The sequence below is a fragment of the Tauraco erythrolophus genome, chromosome Z (assembly GCF_009769465.1).
Source record: "Tauraco erythrolophus isolate bTauEry1 chromosome Z, bTauEry1.pri, whole genome shotgun sequence".
Classification (NCBI taxonomy): Eukaryota; Metazoa; Chordata; class Aves; order Musophagiformes; family Musophagidae; genus Tauraco; species Tauraco erythrolophus.
Window position 1 is genome coordinate 33,721,382 of NC_141496.1, and position 23,406 is coordinate 33,744,787.

The 23,406-nt window shown below is 52.4% G+C and overlaps 1 protein-coding gene across 7 annotated transcripts in view; it reads left to right on the top strand.

The window, feature by feature from the left end:
• Positions 1-23,406, top strand: part of PAX5 (paired box 5) — a 144,197-nt gene that overhangs the window by 63,251 nt on the left and 57,540 nt on the right. For 6 of the 7 annotated variants that reach the window (XM_086628768.1, XM_086628771.1, XM_086628773.1 and 3 more), the window contains one exon: positions 18,075-18,204. In XM_086628768.1, the coding sequence (XP_086484894.1) occupies positions 18,075-18,204 (130 nt within the window). Of the gene's footprint in view, positions 1-14,058; positions 14,116-18,074; positions 18,205-23,406 lie in introns of all 7 variants that reach the window. The other variant, XM_086628767.1, reaches the window with a different exon arrangement.

A 23,406-nucleotide genomic window follows, 5' to 3' on the forward strand; every position in this document is an offset into this window, starting at 1 on the left:
CAATAGACTTTAGATCAGGGCCATAATGAGGCATAACATGATGTGACCAGATTCAACACTGTGTAGGTCACTGACTTAGAAGAGAACTGCTTGCCACTAATAGCAGATAATTCCCAGACCCTCGCTGATGCTTTTCCGTTGCTTTTAGCTAGAACTAAACTGAATATCTGTTCTTGTATTCGTTTCCAGATAAATCATAGATATTCTGGGCTTAAGCAGGAACCAGGCAAACATATACCAATACATGTATTCATGACAGGCTGTGCAGATAAGTTTGGATCTGGAGATATGCACAGGCAGGTGAAATTTGGATAACTAATGAACCTGAAAAAATTACTCATAAATTGCAAAAGTTGGAAAAATTGGCAAAGTTAAAACCTGATTGCCCTCTGTTTCAGAGTGAGTTGTGACAAAGGAGTTCTCCGAACTGACCAGGAGAAGGGCATAAGACCTTTTGAAAGTCTTCAAGTTTTGCTGTTATCTGGTGAAGTATTTTCCATCTTGGAAAGATGAAAGTTTATTTTTCTCTGTATGGAATTGAGTTGGATGGTGTGTCCACAGGAATGCAGCTCCCGAGAGCGTGGAGGTGTACAGCCCTCCTTACAGCATTGGGGATTTGTCTTCAGCGAAAAGTCAGAAATATGTCAGATAAAAGAAAAGTCAGAAAAGTCAGTTAAAGCCAGAAAGTGTGACTCATTTTTCTGTTCGTGTGAATCATACGTTTCCTCCTAAGGGACACTACCTTTGGGTGGGCAGCAGCTGCTGAGGATCTTCTTGAAATACCCTGAGACTTGCAATGAGAAGTGCAGAGCTGATGCTTGTATCTTCCCAAAACTTTATGTTGTCCCGCAGCAGTGAAGATTGTGGCACTAACTCATGGCTATGTTCGCACGTCCAGAGCTGAATCTTTTCTCCATCGGCCACCTGCAGAAGTGATTTGGGCATGTCAATGCAAGCTCTTACCCATGACTGGTGTGACACCTTGTGCACCAGCACACGGCTCGACAAAGGGACACGAATGCTAAAATTGGAAAAAAAGGCAAAGGAAAGGGAAAACTGGAGCTCAGCATCGATCTGCCAGCTCTGCAGTCAGCTCCCTGCATGCAGGCAGGAGTCCGGCAGGCAGCGGGTCGGGAAGGTGTGCCTTGGGTGGACTCGGCACCCTGCGCCGTGGCGGGATGCACGCTCTGGTGCGCTGGGGTGGCAGGGGGTGGACATGGCAGTTGGGGGTCACAGGGCGCGGGATGAGTTTGTGGGCAGCTGCGTTACCCCCGTGCCGTCCCGCTCCCCCACTTGCCGGTGGCCAGTCCCTCGTCCCATGCCAGCAGATGCTGGCCAGGGTGGGCAGCTGGGTGGGCTGTGTTGGTGCCGGTGCCTGTACTGGCTGAGAGTGCTGCCTACTCGTGGAGTGTTGGGCCCCCCCCCATTTTGCCAGCACCACAGACACCTCTGGGGGTGTGATGGGGAGCGTTGGCAGTGCGGAGAGGAGCAGGAGAGGGGGCGGCTCTGAGGTTTTCACCGCTGCAGCCCCCTCTGATACAGCCCGCGGCTTTATTGGTGGGAGGGGAAAAAAAACAACTCTAAAATCCAGCCTAAGAGAGCACATCAGGAGAGGAAAAACCTTCCCATATTTACTCTCGGTAGACTATTAAACAACACCAGGCTATTAATTTGGCTTTTGAGTCTTCACTAAAGCCCATAAAAGCGCACAGTTGTCAAATGGAGTTCATTTTAATTTCCTTTCAATCACAGTAAATTATTCAGGTGATAAATCAGCTGGGGCAGCCTCCTGGCTGTAATAGAAACCCTAATTCCTGGCTAATTATCCAGCCCATTGCTGCCAGCAGATCAATACCCCCACCGAATGGAAAGGGCGCGGGGTCTGGGCGGGCAGGGCGGCGGAGGGACGGCAGCTGGGAGCAGGGACGCCCGTGACCCCCGCCCCGCGCAGGGGTCGAGCCATGCGGAGCTCCCTCCTTCCCCACCGCCCCCGAGGGAATGCGGCCCCTCCACAGGCAGCGGCGCTGGCAAGGGCAGCGGTGGCTCGGCCGCTGGCCTGTCTGCCGTCGCTGTGCTCAAGCGTGTGCAGGTGTTGGTGATGGAGCCCGCTGGGGGCTGCAGGGTATTTTTGGCTGGAGCGGTGACCTGGCTCTGCTCTTGCCTCCCAGTGGGGTGCGGTGCTGGCCCTTGGCTGCAGCAAGTCTGCTGTTTGCCCGACGCAGGTCTTTCCTGCTGATCTGCGGGATGAGCCCTGACAGAGTGCTCGGGTGCGGGAACAGGCTGCCCGCGCCCCGGGGAGCGAGTCTGTGTGCTGCGGGGACGCGCTCGCCCCTGCTGCTGCCCACCTCTGCTGGCTGGTGGGGAGAGAGACGGGGAGGGTCTCCCTCTGGGGTAGTCAGAGGCTGCTCAGACGGAGACCTCAGGCTGGTCGTATTTTGTCTTGCTGAGTAGTATCTTGCAATAATGGTAAAATTTAAAGAGGTATAAAAAAGGCCGGAGCAGACCAGTGCTCAGCTGTAACTTGGGACGTTTCGCTGGGAAGGAGCAGCAGCTCTTCTTGCCCCCATCTCCGTGTGAGAGGTGGTTGTTCAAGAGCTGATCCCAGCACAAAGCCCTTCAACCCCTGAGACAAAGCTGCCAACCGCGGCCTCCAGTTCACGGGGAGCCAGCAGCTCCCAGTGAAATAACGGGCTGTTCTGCAGAGGTGTGCTCTGTCTGCCAGGACCCCTCGGATACTCTGCGGAGTTCAGAGCTCTGAACTGCCCAAGGCTTTGAAGGCTGAGTCTCCAGGATGTGAGACTTCGTGTGGGATCCCTGTTCCTGTTCACCATCACCGTGATCATCGCTCATTTGCATTACAGCGGTACTGGGAGGACCTGGCAGGCGCCGTGGGGCTTAGAGCTTTGTGCACTGGCTGTCTGGGGGGGAGCAATGTCCCTGAAGGTCTTGATGTCTGGATAAAGATGACAAGTAATGGCTGGGGAGAGGAAGGCATCTTCACCGGCAGCACAGATGAGGAGAGAGCCGCCACATGCGGTGACTTCTCCATGGTGCCGCAGAGAGGATGAAGCCTCCTCGGGACCGAGTCTCGTGTCTGAGCCCTCCATCCTTCCGTCGTGCTGCTGGGGAAGGGGATGCACCACCTTCTTTTTTGACTCCGCTCTGTTTTAGGGTCAAAAAGGGGAAGAGAAACCTGCCATCGTGTTTTTTTCTGCTGAAAAACAACTTTTAGGAGTAGAAAGTCTTTTCTTTTACAAGAGCAGCAGAAAGCACAGCTTCTTGGGCCAACACCAGCCATTCGCATCCTTGCCTCCCTGCTCTCCTGTACAAGCAGTGCTTTTTGCGTGAGCTTCTGAAGGCTGCACGAAATTCCCTGCATGTGCCACCTTGTTGTGACACGCCATGTTGGGTGGTGACGGTCAGATGGTGTTGATGACACCAGGCGTTTTGCATGACGGTGAGGCTGTGGTGGTGTGAGTGTCTAGGGAAGCACCGTGACAGGAGCCGCGTATCCTGCTGATGTCTCTGCATCAGCATCATCTTTGCAGAGAGTACCATGCCGCTTGCATGAATGCCCAGGGTGGCTTTGTGGCAGGGGCTGGAATTGAAACATCGGGTCTTTGAGTGAGAGAAAGGGGTAGGAAGAAACACGGGTGAGATAACCCAAGGGATGCCTGCTCTCGCGTCCAGGCAGACCTGGGGATGCCCCTGAGCTTGACGCCCCTTCCTGTGGGTCCCTTCCCATGGGGAGCAGCTGGTGACAAATTTTCCCACTTTGTCTGGAAATGATGGGCAGCCTGGGGTCAGGATTTCTCCTGCAAAATTTTCCAAGAGATGACAGGGAAGGTTTCCATGCGACGCCCCAGCAGTGCTGCCCTGCCAAAGAGGAGCTGGAGAATGAAGCCGGGGTTTCACCGCGCTGGCCGTGCTGTGCTGGTGAAGCGTGGGGTCAGTTGTGGTGTGGGGAAATCCCAGGTGTTGGGTTTCCATCTCAGTCTCTGTCTCAACAAGGCTGCAGTGAGTCGGGGTCTGAAGGAACAGAGTGAGAAGCAGATGAGAAGAGCCACTGTGCTGTGCTGTGCCGTGCTGTGCTGTGCTGTGCTGTGCCGTGCCGTGCTGTGCCGTGCCGTGCTGGCTGCTCCGCGCTCCCCAGCAGCCTGTGGCCGCGTCGGTGTGATGGAGCCAAGCAGGGTGGGAGCAGCAGCACACGGGTCTCGGGGATTTCAGGGTGTGTTTGGAAGAGTAGGGCTCTCCCGGTGCCTGCTTTTGGGGAAGCCCCAGCGATGGCCTGGGTTTATGCTGACACTGCTTCGCTCCAAGCCTGGGGTTACTGGGGCTCATCCCGCTGCTCACATGGCTCTGTCTGGGGACCAGGTCTGGCTCAGGCTGAGCAGAGTGTGGCTCCGTTTCCTACCTGGGAGAGTCCTTGTCACCTCCTCGCCTTGCCCCAGCAGCGACAGGGAATCCCAAAATACTGAGGCAGACAACACCTTGAAGAATTGCAGTGCATTCCTGTTTTTAACACCTCCTTTTTTCCTCCTGACTGCTCTCAGATATGGCCATATGTGAAAATGCAAATTCCTGGTTAAAGGTAAGGCCAGCCTTGCTGTGTTTGGAGCTCCGACATCTCCTTTGTCCTGGTCTCTTTGCTCCGTATGGACGCAGTGGGAATGTTTCTTCCCCTGGGCAGGCTCCCCAGGTTGTGCACAGGCTTGTGCGGAGGGGGTGTCAGTGACGTGTGGCACGGTCAGCACCGTGGCCGGTGTGTCACAAGCTGCTGGCCCTGGCGTCCTGGTGATGCTGCCAGTGCTCTGGTGCGCCAGCACAGCTCGGGGCTCCTCTGGGACTAAAATGCTGTCGAGGAGGATCGTGATGTGCATCTTCCCTGAGGGTCTGGGGAAACAGTGTTTGAGAGTTGCAGCCTTGGCACTGTCACTGTTGGGTAGCACCAGCCAGGCACACTTCGCCAGGCACAAGGTTTCATCTCGATGCTTTATACCAGCTTTACACCCAGAGCTTTGTGACGACAACAGAACACAAAGCCCTGCAAAGACAGCGGGTTGTCTCCGCCAGGAGACTCGCCACCACTTCTGTAAGCGTGGTACAGAAATGGGAAATGTAAGAAAACCTTTGCCCTCTCGTTGTCTTGCCAGAAGTGTCCACGTTTCATTGCAATTGGGGGGCTGGCTTTGAGTAATGGTATCTCTTTGTTCATCATGTGTTTTGCGATACATAGCTAATTCTTTTCAGTTTAGAGAGATAAACCAGGTCTGTGACATCAGCAAATTTGAAATAAAAACCCTCGTCTTTGTCTCCACTGGAGTCTTCCTTCCAAGGTTTCGTGTCACCAGCAGATGGCTAATGGAAGTCTGACATCACAGAAGAGTCGCAGACAGCAGCCAGTCAAACAGTGGGCTCTGCCTGAGAGCTGAAGGAGAGCCGTGATTTACTGGCCACCCATCAGATTTTCAATATCCCATCAAGGCGTAATATATGAGTAAGATGAGTAGAATTATAATTGCTGATGTAGTCTTTGTCTCTCTGAAAAATAACAGGGGAGTCGTCCATGCACTTTGCAATGTGTATGTATGTGATGTTCCACTTGCATAGGAAAATAGATCTGGAATTGTGCTGAAGCTGGTTTTCTCTGTGGAAAAGACAATGTCATGTAATGGCACTGGTCGGCCAAGATTATGTCATAGCAAAATTGACCGACGTCTGATGTCTGTGTTAGCCCTGCAGGAGAGGCAGAGACAAATCTGTGAGCAAACACACTTGCCCGTTGATTTATTTAATGCCTGGCCTGCTGACATTATATCTGAGGGGAAGGGCTTGCACTGGCATTTGAAGAATGGAATGAGACTTTCTTTCTTGGTCCCTGGTAAATGTCTGGATCCCGCAGGCTTTGAATAGTTTCACATTCAATTTCCACCCTTTCGTTTGGAAATCACCGCTCTTCTACACCCGTTCCGTAGGCTTTCTCTAAAGATGTCCATCACTTTAACTAGCAAAGATGGATGTCTCAGAGTATGCTTCCTACACAGCTAATGTAGCAATGGCTTTAAACTGAAAGAGAGGAGATTTCTGTTAGATCTAAGGAAGAAATTTTTTACACTGCGAGTGGAGAGGCACTTGAGCAGGTTGCCCAGAGAAGCTGTGGCTGCCCCATCCCTGGAAGTGTTCAAGGCCAGGTTGGATGAGGCTTTGATCAACCTGATGTAGTGGAGGGTTTCCCTGCCCATGGCAGGGGGTTGGAACTAGATGATCCTGAAGATCCCTTCCAACCCAAACCATGATTCTATGATTCTAGTGAATACCTGGAGATCTTGACGTGCTAAAGCATCTCATAGAAGGACCCAAACTCTTCACGGTGGCGCACAGTGGGAGTACAATAGACCAGGTCATGAGCTGACACAGGAGAGGCTCTGTGGGGTCCAAGGGAGCTCTTCCTCCCGCTCAGGACAGTCAAGCAGGGCAGAGGTTGCCCTCAGAAGTTGTGCAGTCTCCATCATGGTGGCTTTCAAGACCCACCTGGACAAAGCCCTGAGCCACCTGGCTGGGCCCCTTAGCTGGCCCTGCTTTGAGGGACCTCTGGAGCTTCCTTCCAACCTGGGTTATCCTATGACCTTGATGTCCAGCCACCTGCTGTTCATTCCAGCTGTTACAATGTGGCTTGCAATGGAAAGCAAGCTGTACAGTTGCAATGGAAAATGTGGAAAGCGTGGCTGGGTGGGAGAGCAGCAGCCGGTTCAGTCTGCTTGCAGAAGGAGGTGGAGGGCAGCCTGGCGGATGAACCCAGCAGCCTGAGCAGCTCCATGCAGATGCTTAGTTTTCGGAAAAACGCCATAGTTTTGGGTTGCCGTTTGTTTAGGAAGGGATTGAATGAAACAGAAGTGGTTGTGTGATGACAAAAAGCAATTGCAGAGCTAAGCCACTTCCAGAAAAAAGGGCTGTTTTAAAATTCCTGTCTGCTGATATGAATTGTGGCTGCTTAAAAATCTGGTGGCGGCAGAATTTGCTGAAATGAAAAAAAAAATTAAATCTGAAAGGAAGGAAACTCTCATGCTAAGAGAGCAGCTTCGCATGTGGGGGGATGGTTTCAGCCTTGCTCCTCTCACCTTGGAAATATAATTGAGTAAGGGCAGCCACGGAGAGGCAGGGCTTTCCTCTGCTCATCCTCCGCGCTGCAAAAGTGCCCTCCGGGCTTGGAGCTTGCCAGAGGTCTGGGTCAGTCTGGATCAGTTGTGTTCAGAGACGTACCCGGAGGGCTGGGGGGAGTGAGGTGCCTCTCTGAAATGGGAGCTGCGGAGTGGAGCCAGGCGGAAGAGCGGCACTCGTCAGATGCTGCGTTTGGCTCAGAGTGTTTTGACCAGTTCTCAGGGCCTCCCTAAGTGATTGAAACACATGGTTAAGTAACGGGTAAAATTAAAGTACATAGGAAACTGTCGTTGGATGGTGCGCCTGATGAGCGGCTTCTGCACTGCCAAGGCGCGAGGCTGCGCTGGAGGGGCAGACCCCACGTCCGTGTGTTTGTTCAGGCAAACGGCTGCTCTCTGGTTCTTGTGGCTGTAGAGAAAAGTGTGAAAATGTGTCCCCAAGTACCCTTCTGGCCTGAGAACCGGGCAGCTGTTGGGGTGGGAGCGATGCTTGGGCGGTCCTGGCAGTGGATTCCCGGTGGGTTGTCCGACACCACGTTCTCGTCGCGGTGCTCTGGTGCGTGTGTGGTGCCTGGGCGTCTCTGCGCAGCTGACGTTTCAGCGGCAAAACGATGATTATTGCAGCAGCAGCGTGTCTGGTTGAACCTGTCTTTCCAGCAGAGAATGTTTTGATAAAAACTGAAATGTTGCATCCAAACCTGTCATCTTTGATAATTTTTCTGTGCAGAAGGCTCCTTGCTGGAGCCTTTCACGGTAGCGAGGCAGTGAAGAGCTGCCAGCCACGGTGGGTTGTGGGTGTCATCAGACAGAGCCTCTTTGCCTGGAAACCGCACCCTGTAGGTACCCCATAGGTACCCTATAGGTACCACACTCGGTGGTCAGCCCGCCTCTGTTTTGCTTCATTTTCCATACCAGTGTGCAGGTGATTTCTGATGTTTCTGGGTGTTTTTTCTGAAGCCAAGGAGCCCGCTTCCCTGCCCCGCAGTGGGACGGGCTGGACAGGGTGTTTCAATGCGGACACAGAATGTCCCTGAGGTAAGCGATGCTGTCCTGCCCCAGGCTCCAGTGGCTTGTCCCAAAGCCTCCACACTCCAGACCTGCTGCTGGTTGGGTTTGGTTGTCAGCAGGTCTCAGCTAATTAGCAAATGGGGGAAAAACAGCTCAAGGTTTACCCTGTGGGATGTGTGGGCTTCAGTGCCTGTTAGTCCTTAGTGAGTGTCACATCGAAGGAAGCAGCGCATTGCTCTCCAGGTTTGCCTCTGCCCAGGTTTCTGTTCAGGCCAAGTGTGCCTGTCGCACGTGCGGAGGGAAAGGAGAGTCTCCACACCTCTGCATCTCCCAAAGCCCTCCTGGCACGCTGTGTTTGTGCACAGAATGCTCTGGTTCAGGGACTCAAGCTGGGGGCAGCCGCTGTCAGAGTGTGGTACCTGCTGCCTCCCCAACCCCACGCCACTGAGGACCTGTAACTGGAAAGTGCCTTGTCAGTCTTCCAAGAATAATGTTAGTCCTTCTATTTCTGTCTTTCTCATGAACACCTTGCAATGAAAACTGTCCTGCCGTATTGCTACTGTTCCCATTCCAGCCTTGGGTATAAGAGAAGAAAGAAAAACTTTGGAAAAATGTGTTTGTGTATTTGGGTTTTTTGGTGAGGTCTGTTCCACGTTGGGGATTTCATGGGGAGCTCAGCATTGTAGGGAAAGTTGCCACCACCGAAATGGAAAACAGGAGATTCCTGATCCCCGTGCTCCTAGGGACACCAGCAGGAAAAGTGAAAGTCTTTTGGAAAATGAAGAATGTAAGTTTGTGTCCAGCTTTGAAAGTGACCTGAGATTTGGGAGATTATGGATTGATAACGGATTTGTTCAGCTTTGACTTTGCAACACGCCACAAAACACAGTGAACTCCGTGGCTTTCTCTGTTGGCTTTTGTCTGGGAAGAGATTTGGTGCACCCGGAGCTGCCGGGGCTGCCTGGGCTTTGGCTGCCTGGAAGGCTTGGTCCGTGGTAAATGCTGCCCGGGGCATTTCACCATGAGAATTCATAGATTCATAGATTCCTAGGTTGGAAAAGACCTTAGAGATCATCGAGTCCAACCATCCCTAATCCCCATTAAACCATATCGCTAAGTAAATCATCCACCCTATTCTTAAACACATCCAGGGATGGGGACTCAGCCACCTCCCTGGGCACCCTCGGGTGCTGCTTTGAAACCAGTTTATTGTGCACAATACGTAATATCACAGAGAGAGTATGGTGAAAGGATTCTCAGACGGCATTTGTGAAATGCCTTCAGATAGTTTGTCTGAAAGCGCTACAGAAATACAAACGTTGTTCTTGCAAACATGCACACAGCTTCTCAAGCACCAGGAACCGTCAGTAGGATGGATTGAAAAGATATGGCGATATTGACGTAAACTTCATGCGTGTTCCCAGTGCGCCTTCATACTTCTGGCTCATGTTTCTCCGCAGGGAAATGCTTGACTGTGCTACTGGTTGTGTTTTCTTCCCTGCTTACCCATACCCAGTGCTTCACTGGCAGCAGTGTAGCCGCCGTGACAGAGGATTGTCCATTTTCCCTCCTCCTGTGGCTGAAATTGTTGTTTGGGGGTGTGAGTGTCCTGTTCCTGTCCTAAGAGACAGCGTGTTTTTGCGTATCGTGTGACCGTGAGTGATTATGTACTGGGTTTGCAAACAGCAAAGTGCTTTTTCCACCAGGGTGGGATGTGTTTGGCTTTATTTTAACCAGGCATGTTACGCTTTATTCCGATGGGTGCCCCTCTTTTTGGCATTGTGCATGGGGCAGTGGAGGCTGCCGACGGAGCAGCAAGGTCACCAGTCGGCACGTGCTGGTGTGAGAGGAGCCATGGGGAGGGGGAGAGGAGAAACGCCCTGCCTGAATCCGACAGGAGAGCTGGAGAGGGGCTGCCCAGGAGCAGGGGCAGGAGGGCCAGGAGAGGAGACGTTGGAGGGGGCCGGGGAGTTTCTCTCCTGCTGTTTCAGGGAGAAGGTACCTGCATGGCTGTCTGCAGTGCAGCCGTCAGGATGGATGCACAACGCCGACACCGGGAGGAGACTCCGGCAGAATTTGTTGTCATTTCTACGTTCCTCAGTAAACTGAACTGGTGGGTTCAGGCATGGAGAAGGCAGGGGAGAGACTGTGCGGGGCTGTGAAAGGAGGGGGGCAGGTGGGAGCTGGGGAGGGTTGGCGTCTGGTTTCGTTTTGTCTCCCAGAGGAGATGGAGCAGTGTTTATACTGGGAGAGGATGGAGCTGCTGGGGTTAAACCTGCGATGGTGAAACTTGCCAATCCCAGCAATCATCCAGGTGCTTGTTACTGGCCAGATGAGGTGGTAAAGTGGGAAACTGCCTTAGCTCAGCGGGCTGTGTGTGTCCCGGACTGGGCTCAGCACGAGTTTCCATGGAGGCTTCTCTATGGAGGCTTCTCTCCTCTGCTTACAAACCAGAGGAAGAGAGTCCGCTGGCCTCGCTGCCCCAGCCGGGCGACCAGGATCGCAGCAGCCGGCAAAGAGCTTGGTTGGAAAACATCCACACATGCCTGCAGGGCTTTGCTGCCTTCCCACTGGACATCCCCGGAGAGGCCTGAGGGCTGCGGGAGTGAGGGACGCCGGATGGCATTGGCAAGTGTCGGGGTCCGTCACCCCCTGTGCGCAGGCACAGGCACCGCGCACACTGCCCGGACATCGATGTTGCTTAGTCTGACAGCTCTGACTGAGAAAGAACAGTGATAATAATAAAAATCGGGACGATTTCGGCAGTGAGCGCAGGCTGTTTTCTGTGCTGCTGTTCTGTGGGTTTTTGTTGTTGGCCACGGGCAGCCTCGCTGGAGCGCGCGTGTGCGTGCGCGTGTGCGCGGGGGTGATTTACTGGCCTGTGCGATGCCACATGTCTTCAAAATTACAGTGCCCATTTCCTGCTGAAATAATTTCTGCAAAGAGAAGCTCCTATTACAGCAAGAGGAGCGTGGACGTCATGATTTATTATTATTTATGGTCCCAGGGCCTTGTTTATGCACGATGGGTTAGGTGCTCAGGATAGAAATGCCATTATGCAAATGACATTGAATGTCCTTACTGAGCCTAAATAATTTTTGTGTTGGACGATTAAACCTCATCTGTTATTGATATGGGCTGCAGTCGGGCTATTAAAGAGTCCCAACAGTACTTACTCCCAGTAATGGGAAAATTGAGAGGAAGAGGCTAAACAATTGCCTCAAGTGTGCCGTGATTGTCTGGTAGGAGTGGAACATAACGAACCCCCTGAATGGAAATCGTGTTTACTACTTAGGGATAAATAAAAAGGGAGAACACGCAATAAATTATGCTTTGTGATGTGAATCGGCGCACCGGAGAATTTGCGTACTTTCAATTTATTTATTTATTTGAATATTTTTATCTTTTTTTGGAGGGGTAGGGGACGCAGACACTGGGAGCGGCCGGGAAGGATTCCCGTGGCGCGTGCCCCAGCCGGGCAGCTGGGGAGAGCCGTCCTCCTTGGGAGCCACGCCGCCACCGCGCCGTCCGCTTTGACACAGCTGTGCGGTCACATTTTGATCAGTGTTGATAGCTTATGAATTCCAAAATTGACAAAATTTACAGAAAAATGAGGATAATCCATCTTCCTTAGCAGCCTGTCAGGAGCTGGCTATACTTCATAATCTTCAATTACAGATGCTATTTTCAGACATTTACATGCAGATATTAGAACAAAATGAAAATGAGAAACAAAGAGCGAATGGAAATGCGGCTATTTATATGTATAAAAGAAAAACAACAGGTAAATTCCAGGCATTTAGATTGGATTTGGGGGTCCCTTTGGAAAATCTGAGAATGGCTGCGTCCACTTACGGATTGCACTGTGGAAATGTAAAACGTAGCGTGTTGTTTCCCACATGCAGATAATCTGAAGATTGGGTCAAAACCAGGTCAGTTACTCTGAAGTATGAGGGTAAATGTGTTCATGGCAGGGTGCACTAGGTAATTCCCACTGTCTTCAGAGTAATCTCTAGGGATGTGCATGATCCTAATTGGATTTGGGCCAAAACGAAGCACAGCTGTTAATTTTTTAAAAACATGTAAGTTTTGTGAAAGGGAGATTCAGAAATACTCCATTTAAACCGAGGGAGAAAGGTTGTGCCGCTAAAATCAAATTTCCACACCCTGTGAGAGAGCAGAGAGCCCGATGTTGCCCAAAACAAAGAGAAACTGGGGTTCAGCCCCAATTAGCTGGTAAACAGCTTTCCCTCCAGTGCAGGCTTGGTTCCGGTGGGCAGTGCAGGGAATGCGGTGTAAATTATGGAGCGGAGGGGAGGCTGGTGGGCGGCAGTGGCGAGGCTTTGATATATAGGTTTTCAGATGCCTTTCCCGTCTGAATCTGAGGTGGCATTCGGATGGATTTTCCATTCCCATAAAATTTCCGGCAGAGCAGCACTGGTGCCCGTGCAGCTGCGAGTGGCGCTGGGTTTCCGAAAGCCTGGGGAGATTAATTAGGGCTGCTTTGGATTAAGCTCTCCGAACCATATCTAATATTACAAATTTCTTGGCTTTTGTCAGGCTGAGGGGGGGTTCCGTGGACAGCCTGCCCGGCGCGCAGCACTTCTGCCTTTGCTGGCTAATTTTGAAGCATTATGTATGATGCGACAACTTGGAGATGTCGGCTGCGGGGTCTGGCTGCTGCCAAGAGGGGCGAGCAGGGGCTTCGGCGATCGTGACCTGGGAACAGCACTGTGCCTTTCAGAGACCTTGGGTTAATGCCTGCCTTGGAAGAGGAGAAGGGCTGGTTTTGGGGCTCCCGGCACCGTGTCTGCCGCGCAGAGGCAGACCGAGTCCTGCAGCCCTGAGCTGGCACGTTGCTCTGACGGTCCGAGCCCGTCACGCCACTGCCACGGCTGCTGCATCCCAGGGCGGCCATGCTGGCAGCAGTGGGAGGCGTCATGTTGCGCCTGCTGCGTGCTTTGCAGATGCGGTGTGGGCAGCTGAGCAGATGCGTCGAGCAACACGTGTGAGTCCCGGCGGCGCCAGCCGACTCCTTTTGATGGCCGTTTGCCCTGCGCCACAGACACCTCTTTTCTGTTTCTGCTTGGTGCAGTCTCTTGAGAGGGGTGTGGGGTCTGTGCCCCGCAACAGGGACGGTGCGGGAGGGGGCTGCGTTTGCCTAGCGCCACCCAGGTTGTGGATCCCCCAGCCTGCAGGACCTCCCGGCGTTTCCCATGCCGGCACCCCAGAGCCAGGCTGTTTCAGGGAGCAGTCTTGTTCCCCACTGTGCGTCCATCTTTGCCTGCCACTTTGGGATAAAATTCCAGGTAAATCTGACAGAGAAGATTGCTGTCCGTGTAGGGTGGGTTGACCTCTCGGTGGGCTGCGCTCAGGCATGGTCACGAGGAAGCGCGCAGGCGCAGCCGATGATGGGCTGTCGCGCCACGTCCTGGCAGAGCAGCGGGAGACGGCGGAGCTGCCTCCTGCCACACCACGTAAACTCTTCTGAACGGTACCGAAACACTCCTGCGCCCCGTTTCCCTCCATCTGCCCATTGCCTTCCCCGCCCTGGGCGGTAATGTTTAGAAATAAAGCTTTTGCAGTGGAGGCGGATGTGAAACTTCTCCTGGTGCAGAAATGTTCAGCCCCGCTGCCTGTGAGAGGGGGTGCACTGCTGCCCACGGGCACGCGGAGACCACCCCTGCCCTCCCCACATCAGCTGCTCCCCGCCGGGTGCCCGCTGGGGGAGCCAGCCCCAGCCTGCTGCCAGGCGCCCAGTGGGCGAGCGGGATGGGGCCGGGGTCCACGCGAGGCCCTGTCCTGCCCCTCCTTTCGGTTTGTCCTTCTCGGTCTCTCCTTTTATATATTCCTCGTTTCACGTGTCTGTTTTCTCTCCTCCATGCTATGGCAGTGGTGCTCCATGCTGATGAGACAGTGCGTGGTACAACCGCAGGCAGTCGTTTTTCAGGTAATTTCCAGGGTACTGAACACCCGACTCTTGCTTTTTCACCTACCCAGAAGCAGGTCAGGCTTCCCGCTGCGCGGGGAGGGACCCCTGTCCATGCCCGGCCATCCCAGCGGCTCCTCACCGGTGGTGGTGCTGGCTTACTGGTAGAGGAGCCAAACCTGAGACCCTTTCTGCTGCCCACCCGAGCAGCTGGAGAGGCTCCTGGGGAGGGTCGGCAGGAGGGTCTCGATGGGGCCATGAGGTGAGGGGCTGCTCCATGAGCGCTGCCTCTCTCCCAGGGTTTCCTCTCTGCTCCTCTCTGGATGGGGCATCTGGAAGGACGGGCTCTGCCTGGGGGAGCGGGAAGAGGGGCTGCCGCTGTGCCCCTCGCGAGCGGGTGAACGCCGTCGAGGCTTGCTGCTTCTGCAGGGGTGGTGTGGTCCCCCAGCCCCTACTCAGGGCAAGGAGGGCTGGAGGCAGTGCCCGCCAGTTGGTTTGGGGGCAGAGGCTGTTCTGCTCTGCACCCCCGGCCCCCTGCTCCTTGGGGCCAGAAGCTGCCTTTTGCTGGCCCTCGCCCCTCTGCAGCCCCTCTCTGCTGGTGGCACTCCACTCTCTCCTCTGCCCGCAGCCCAGCGCTGGCCATAGCCTGGCACGATCCCAGCTCTCAGCTGAGCAGGACGGCACTGCCGCTGCGCCAGCCTGGTGCCCGCATCCGCGTCCCCGCTGCTTTGCGGTGGGAGCTGTGGTGGCAGAGGTGGGTGTGACGCGGGGGCTTACTCCTTCTGCAGGACTACGCGGGGAGCCAAGGGGTCAGCAGCCACCGCGTCTGCCCCTTGGCCCATGCTCGCTCTGCCTGTGCACTGGGGGCAACAGCGGTGGTCTGTGCATGGTCGGTGTGGCTGCTGGTGGCTCATTGCTGGTGGCTCTGAGGAAGGATGTGGGCACTGATTTGCTATGGGAACAGGGAAGCGGCTGGAAAATCCCTGAAAATCCTGCTATTCTTACCTCCGGGAAAAGTTTCTGGGCCATTGCAAAAGAGGTGCAGCACCTGTCTGCAGCAAACTACAGGGACCGGCAGTGGGGAGGGACCCTAGTTCTCCGTTTCTCATGCCTCTGTCTCCTGGAGCCCTGCAGCAGTGCCACCGGCCGAGAACTCTTCCTCCATGCCGTGCTGGGCAGCCGTAACGCTTCCAGGCACTCCGGTCGGCAGAAGCGGTGCCACGGTGTGGGGTTGTGCTGCTGCAGGCGGGTGGGACGCGGCAGCGCTGCCCGCAGGAGGGCCGTGCCGCTGTGCTTCGGTCCATCTCCCTGCGGCAGGGTGGTGTGGAGGATGCGGGGTACCACCGTCCTGGCCCTGACAAGTGTCCTGCACCCTGACAGCTGCGTGCTTCTGATGCTGAAGCCAGTCAGTCCCTCCGAACTGGAAGGGCCAAGCTCGTGGTTCATGATGTGGTGCTTCCAGATGGTGACAGTGAAGAGGCAAGATCTGGTCCTGCTTCCTCCCAGTCCAGTTCCTCCCACCATGATGGGAAGCAAGCTGTGAAGTTTTGACATCTGCAGCCAGCTCCAGCCTCCTGTGTCTGGGGTTGACGGGCAGGGGCTCGGGCTGGTCCTGGCTGGATTTGTACGGGGAGCAGCCCAAATGCCCCAAACTGGTGTTTGGAGGTGCACCCCCAGCCCCAGCCCCATATGTGTGAGCCAGCCCGGGGCACAGCCGGGTGCTTCCTCTGGATGTGCCCCACTACCAGGGCCCAGCTCCCCTGCCGGAAGCTGGAAGCCATGTTCACGCCCTGCCTGTAGGGAGGGGTGGATCAGTGTGCTGCAGGAAGATACAAAGGGATTTTCCAGTCTGGACGTGGTGCGGTTACGGCTTTCTTAGAGCGGCAGGGGTGCAGTAAGGCGTCCTTCCCCAGGGAGCAGTGGGTGCTCTCCTACAAGTGGCAGCGCACAAGGACGGCTTTTTCCTCTGCTGCGCTGCCGTCCCATCCCGCGCCACTCACGCATCAGCAGCTGCCCAAGACAACTCCGCAGGATGGCGGCTGTGCTGTTGTTCCTCTGGTGTCTTGTCAGATGGGGCTTTGAGAGGTAAAAAGCCCAATGGTGCTGCCGCATGTGCACGTACCTCGTGCGGGATAGGATGTAGGACAATGTAGAGCAGTATGGGAAGGCTGAAATATGTATCTTGGCAGGATTCGGAACACAAAGAAGCAGCTTTGGTTGCATGTGTAGAGAAAGAAAGGCTGGGACCATCGCTGGCATCCTCTGCAGAGGAGGGATGCTCCGGGGGCTGACCTCCCCCAGGTGCAGAAGCGGAGCTGAAGCAGAGCTGTGGGTGTGCATGTCTCCCAGGCAGTGGTGGTGGAAGGAAGGGGCTGGGAGCGTGAGGACAGGGGAAACGTGAGGGCATGGGGATGTTGGAGGAGGAGGAAGCTGGAAGGGCAGAGGAATAGGAGAAATTTAATGCAAAGGTTAGGGAGAAGCGTAGGAGATGGGTACTTACTGAGGAGCCTTCTATCCAGAGCACCCTGTAGCGCTGGTCCGTGGGCAGGGTGAAGGGATGGGGTGACCAGCACCTAGTCACCAACTAAAAGTACGCACTCATCTGCAGGGTGTTTATACGAGGGATCCTGCAAGGTGACGGGGTGTACTCGTCGTGACTCACACACGTTGCATCCTCAGAAGAAACACGTTTCTGATAACACAGACCTGCTAATATGGGGTTATCTGTCTAAATTAACTTCTGTTTGAGTGAGAGCTGAGCAAGAGAGACACAAACAGATATATCTGACCCAAAATGCTGAGCTCGTGGCAAATACCAGATCGTGGTCTGGATTCTCGGACACTTCCAAGAAACTTGCAGAGGAGGGAGGAAGACATGTTCACTCAGAACAGCTTTTGTTTCCTTAAAAAAAGTAAACTTTTTAACTTGGTCGCTGAAAAAAGTCACAGGGTCCTGCATTCCTCTTCGTCACTTCAGCTCTGGACAGCCTCTGCATTGACTTAGTCTGCAGAAATGCAGCAGAGGTCAGCCTCGGAGTCGTTGTTCAGCTTTATCTGTTCCTATTGCTGTTCTTCACTTGAAGTCGTCATCCTCTGATTGTTACGGGTGTGATTATGAGCTCACGAATCAGGGATTGAAACTTAAAGTGCAAATAGCAACAGAGAAGGGAGAACTTTGAAAGAGAACTTCCCAAGTTTTTGTGAATGATCCTGACAATAAGGAGCCATGGAAAAAGGCAAATGAAGATCAGCTTTCCGCCACGTACATGGAAGTCCTTCTGGACATATGGGTTGGCCTCACCTGCTGTAGATTACTGTAGCTACACGGACTTTTACAGGGTGATAGGAATGAAGCAGTTTGATTTCTGAGGACCTGTACTAAGGAGATTAAAAAATTCCTATGAGAGGGGAGAGTGTCCTTACAACAGTCAGGTGATTTGTTTTTAAATAATTCGGATTTAGGACTACAAGTCCATCCATTAAGCAAACACTTTCTATTCTTGTGAGATGATAAAGAAATGCAGCATTCCCAAGAGAAGGGGGGAAATGGGACACCCCAGTCCCCCCTGCTTGTTAGTGCCTGTCTCTTCAAGTGCCACCACTGAAACAGGGAGAGTTCAGGTTAACTGACGTGAACGTTTTTCTCTAACAGGCAAGTAACGTGCACTCAGCAGTTACAGCCCCCATTACTCTACAAAATTTCCCCTTTAAGGAAAGCCTTGTTACATATTGATGAGTTTGGGTTTGATTTTATAAAGAAAGCCCATTTTGGTGTTCTCCGAGAACATCGGTCATAAGCACAGACCCACTCATTGAGCATTTTGAATGCTTGACAGCTCCGTGTAAACGGGTATTGCCTTTAAAACTGACTGAACAAAAGATTTTTGAGTTCTGCATTGCATCTACTTTTTGTCATACAGGCAAAAGCTCTTGAACAGTAAATTTACTATTGCTAAAATGCCTTTTGTTTCTTTTTCCAGGCAACTGAATACTCAGCCATGGCATCGTTAGCTGGTGGATTAGATGACATGAAAGCCAACATAACCAGCCCTACATCTGCAGATTTGGGAGCGAGCGTTCCTGGGCCTCAGTCATATCCTATCGTCACAGGTAAGCAATTCTCCAGCGCCAATATGTGGTGTGAAGTGTGTGTGTGTGCACGTTGCAGGCTGATGCCCTTTATGGATGAGCCACATCAGATGGGGAGTCGTTTGCTCAAAAAGTCTCTTTTTAAGTGTGATTTCGTAGCAGCCCAGTTGAAAGCCAGGTGCATGGCTTGTATAAATCAGTAGTGCTCACTTGGAGCCAGCAGGTGAAGCATCCATTCTTCTTGTCTGGGAAGGGACATGCCCCTCCACCCCAAACCTGCATCCCAAATTTCAAGATATGACAGAAGAGCAGAATGCTTGCCTCTGCTTTTGGGCTCTATTGCTTGTTTTCCATAAAGGCACCTGGCATGTTTGACTGGAGGGAGTTTTTATGACAGTTCAAACTAGCTTGAATTTTGGATACTTTTTATTCCTACAAACGCTCGTGTTTTGTATCATTTCTGGAATTGTAATTGTGCACTAGGGCTGAGCATTTAAATGGGAAGTGGAGGTTGTTTGTTCACAGAATGCAGCATCTCCTGCAGTTGTTCAGCAGGCACAGGGCGAGAGTGAAGGAAGAGCTAGGGTTTGGTCAATGCTTTGGTCACGTAGTTTTTTGGGAGTGACTGCATCGCTTGGAAGGCGACTGCCCGAATGGTAAGAGAATGATGAAATTGTGTCCCAAAGCAATCGTGGGAATCAGAAAAAACGGATTTTAAAAATTAAGGCTCTGTGTTTGCCATGCGTGTTACCTCTGTGTGTTACTTCTGTCCTTGTGTCTGACCTGTGCAGGTTTCAGCATTGGATGTTCTCTGTTATGCCAAAGATTGCATTTACTTGTTTATTTTGTTGCTAAAATGGAAGGTGATGCTGGTTTTAGTATAGTAATGCCGTATCTTGAAAGCAGTAGGTCTCATCTACCAGGTGAGCTGTTTTGAAAACAAACGTTACTAGGAAATTATTTAACCCTGTGTGGCATCAGTCTTTGGCTCTTCTTGCCAAAAGTTTAAGAGCATTCCAATGAAATTAGAGTTACATGAACCATAAGGAAATCCACATTTTCTTCAAAATGGGAAGGGAGAGACTTCTTGAAACACCTGTCAGGTGATGAGTGGGTGGTTCAAGAAGTAGACTGGGATAAGGAAGTTGTCTAGGGGTGGATGGATGGACAGAAAGAGCGATTTTGTGTATTTGTGGCTTATAACAGGTAGGGAGAAAAAGAACATGTGTGTGTATAGATGGATGGATGGATCGATAGATAAGTATAAGAAACCATGAACCTTTATATTTGAGATGATTATCCACCCATACAGCCTATGAAAGTTAAAAAGAAATATCTCCTAAGGCAAATTATTCTGTAATTGTTTGCTACAGAGCTCCCTGCATCTTTTGTTGGAGGCTGAAGTGCTGCTCTGTGCAGAGGACCCTGGCTGCCTCAGCAAGTCGCGGGTGTCCTGTTGCCCGCTGTTCATCTTCTGGGTGTTCGTCTTGTGCTCATCTGAGGCCGTGCCCCCATGACGAGCCGGATGCTCTGTTAGAGGCATTGGTGCTCTGCGGGTGGGTGCAGCCCAGCAGCACCTTGGAGCGCATGAGCGGGTGCTGTGGGCATCGTGTCTGGGGCTCTCCAGGCCATGAGCGTCCGGAGCATAGAGCATGGGATGGGAACTGATGGGAGCCATGTCTTGAGGGGGAGGCAAACTAGCGAGAAATGACTGAGCAGCGTTGTTGTGGGGTAAAAGTTAGGAAGACAGGAAGGTGGCAGAGAGCTGAGCGCTTCCTCACTTCTGTCTTCTCCGAGGGAACTATCTATCCAAGATCTGCACCTGGCCAACATGAGGTTCAACCAAGAGCTGTTGTTTTGATTTGATACTTGAGCAGCACTTGTTCTTTTACGCCAGTTTGAGCACTTCTCATGCTTCTTACGTTACTACTTCCTTAGAGTTTGGTGAGCTGACTGGTCACATCTGTTAGAGCAAAGCTGACTACAGAAGTGACGCCGCGGAGCTCGGTACGTGTTTCGTGTAGGCTCTCCCAGTGACGTTTCCTACACTTGGGGAAAAGTTCCAAATGTCAAATTTACTACTTCTCATCAAAAATGTGGAGCAGGCTTTATGAGCAGCAAGTTTAGAAAAAACCTGCCACTAGTCTTAAATGTGACAGGATGAGAACTGTAACAGAACACATTTTTCAAGTCAGTAGGTATTCACACCTTTAACTTGATATTGCCATAGAGTTTTGTAACACCTGCGTTCATAAAACTTAGATTTACACAAGCATATCAAAACCCTTTTAAAACCTCTGCCTTTTGATATATTTTCAGAGGAGACTGTCTGGCTGTTATCCTCCCGTTTCCTTTCGTAATGGCTGTAGCAACTGCTTTGTGCTGCTTGTGCTACCAGATGCCCCAGTGCAGTCTGGGCCCTATAGCACTGGGCATATACGGTACAATGAAGTCATGCTCACTGCGCCAAGGCTTCTCTGATGAGCTAAGAGGATGTGTAGACTGTTGGGGGCAGGAAGATTTAAGCAGCAAGCTGTACTTTGTCACGTGCAAGGCATGTACGTTATGGCGCGCTTGGTGATGCGTTTCTTATGGACAGACTTTTCCGTTCTCCTCAGAATTAACTCACTTTCCCAGTCATGCCTCTTTTCTCATCCTGTTTCCTTGGAGGGACAGGGAGTTCAGAAGAGGAGACACATTTATTGACCCTTCTTCCCTTGTAACCAAAAGCCGCATGCTGCTACTGGCCTTTCGTCTGTAGCAGATATCGCTGAAAACTGTAAGGAACTGGGCAATGGAACACAACGGTGGTTGTGAGTGCCAGGTCCAACGAACGATTGCTAACACGTCGCTTACTCTGCCTGCTGGAAACGTTTCTGTTGTTTGTGGTCTGACCAAAGCAATGGTAAAATTCAGCAGCTGAGTGTTCCCAAGCTGGGGCTCGCATGAGGGGTGGGGGTAGGTGGTAGATGAGGCAGGTGACACCTGGAAGAAGGTTAGCTTTGTATCATCAGCCCCACTTCGGTGGTCAGAGACGGACCCACAAGAGGGGTCGTGCCAGAGCCAGGTCCTGGGCCTTGGCCCCTTGTCTGACTGCCAAGAGCCTAAGCTTTGTGGATCTGTGATGGCACTTCTCCTGAAAACTGCTCCTCATTGGGGGAGGAACAACCAACCCAAACTCCAGTCTTTCCCTGAGATTCAGAAAGTTAGGTTGCTTTTAATTTCGTCACTGGTTTTTGAGTGTTTCCACTCTTCCTTGCTCCAGACAGGCTGTTCTGTGATGGGTCCAAGCAGACTGAGAGCAGGAGACTGAAAGCCTTGGGGGATCATTTTTTTCAGTCATGCTAGCTAGTGTCTTTTCAGCTGTAAAAGTGAGGGGTGGCTGCATAAAGCTCAAAAAAATGTCCAGAATCTATGTCTGATGGTGGTAATGGCTTGAGAGATTGACCTCACTTCTCAGATTATAAACACTTTGGTAACAGCCTAACTGTCGTGAGACCAAGAGCTGCTTAAAACACTGGCGAGTGAGTGGTAGAGCCCCGAAGAGTCTGTTGATGGGAAATGTTCGTACCAAGAGCTCTTCTGTTGTGTGCAGCAGAGCAGTGAATGTGGGGTCGCAGGATGGTTCATGAGAGAGCGGGACTACCGGTGGGAGTAGGGCTGAAAAGCTGCGTTTCTGGGGGTAAAGAACTTGAAATATGACTTACAGGGGTTTGAGCTAAGGGCACTAATGTCCTTTTGATAGCTGGTATCTGCTGCTCAGGCTTAATCAGTTTTTACGAGAAAGTCTGGAGACTTTCTGGGCTGCCATTTGTGAAGAGAGAGAAGTCTAGTTCGTTTTGTCAGTCTTAAGTCTGTAAGACAGATCGTAAAAGAGTTTAATGCAAATCAAGCTGGGAACGGAGGTCCGAAGTGAATTACGATCAGAGTCTTTCGTCGCTCCTGTTGCTGGGCTGTGGCGTGGGCAGCAAAGCAATGCCGAGGGCTGAGATGTGAAAGATCCCCTGTGATCTGTTGGTAGAAGATGTAAGATTTCTGTTTCTTAGCATGCCGGTAGATCGAAACATTTGGGATACTTTTTGAAGATGAAAGGAGCGCGTAAACATCGGCGTTCATGCCAGCGCTTGCTACTGGATTATGTCTAAGGAAAAATTTAGTGATAGTTCTCAGGTCTGCCTCATCTGTCGACTCTGTTGTGTTACGGAACACCAGCCAAACCTCTGATTAGAGAACCACTCGATTTCTCTCCATCGTTTTTATGCCACATTAAATATTAAGTTTGAAAAAAACCCCTTCCTTTACTGCTTGCTGCCACGGTCTGTAAGTGCTCTCTCCATTTACAAGCCAATGACATGTGCCCTGCTCATTACTGCTGTAGTCAGCAGTTTCCAAGCAGCCCGTGATTGTTACTAATTACCTGCACATGCGTTTTCCCTCCTCCGGCGTGCTGAGTTCAGCGTGGTCGGTACCGCTTCGAGAGGACAAAGTCATGCTAAATCGACACCTTCTCGCGGCTCTGCGACGCGATGCCGGGGCAGACTGACACCGCTGTGTGCAGCCCTGCCCGCGACCGGCCGCGCGGTCGATTCGCATTAGCAGCACCGGGAGGGATTGTCAGCCACCTCACCGGCACCCGTAGCGGTGCGATTCACTGCGGTGGGATCTGATGGAGCTCTGTATCGCTCCGTGGGAAGCAGCAGTGCAGAACAAGGCGTTGGCAGTGAGCTTCGGTTTTGTTCCTCTGGCAGATGTTGGAGTGGGGGAGCCTGGTCGTCTCCCACGCCAGGACATCTCCATCATCCATTGCTGGCCTCCTCTTCCTTGTCGCTGCCAGGGCATCTCAGGTGTGCTGGCATCCAGCCCGGCGTGCGTGTTCTGTTGGAGCTGTACTGATGCAGCACAGGCTGCAGTGCCCCTCGCAGTTCACACACTGTGTGGGGAGACACTGAGGCTCTGCCAAGCACAGACAGGTCATTCCTTATCCTCAGCACTCAACCTTGTAACCACTCTACGGAAGGAGTGTTGCCGTCCGTGCTCCTTCGTGAGGTCAGCCTCGGAGACAATGGTCCCATAGAACCAAATGCGCTGGCTTTCCTGCACGTTTTGTCTGACATCGAAAAGGCGAGAAGCAGCAGAACAAAACCAGGAGCAGAGCTGGCTGGTCATGAGGAGGGGTGGGGAAGGAGGGACGTTCTCAAAAGCTCTTGTCTTAATTGTCTGCTC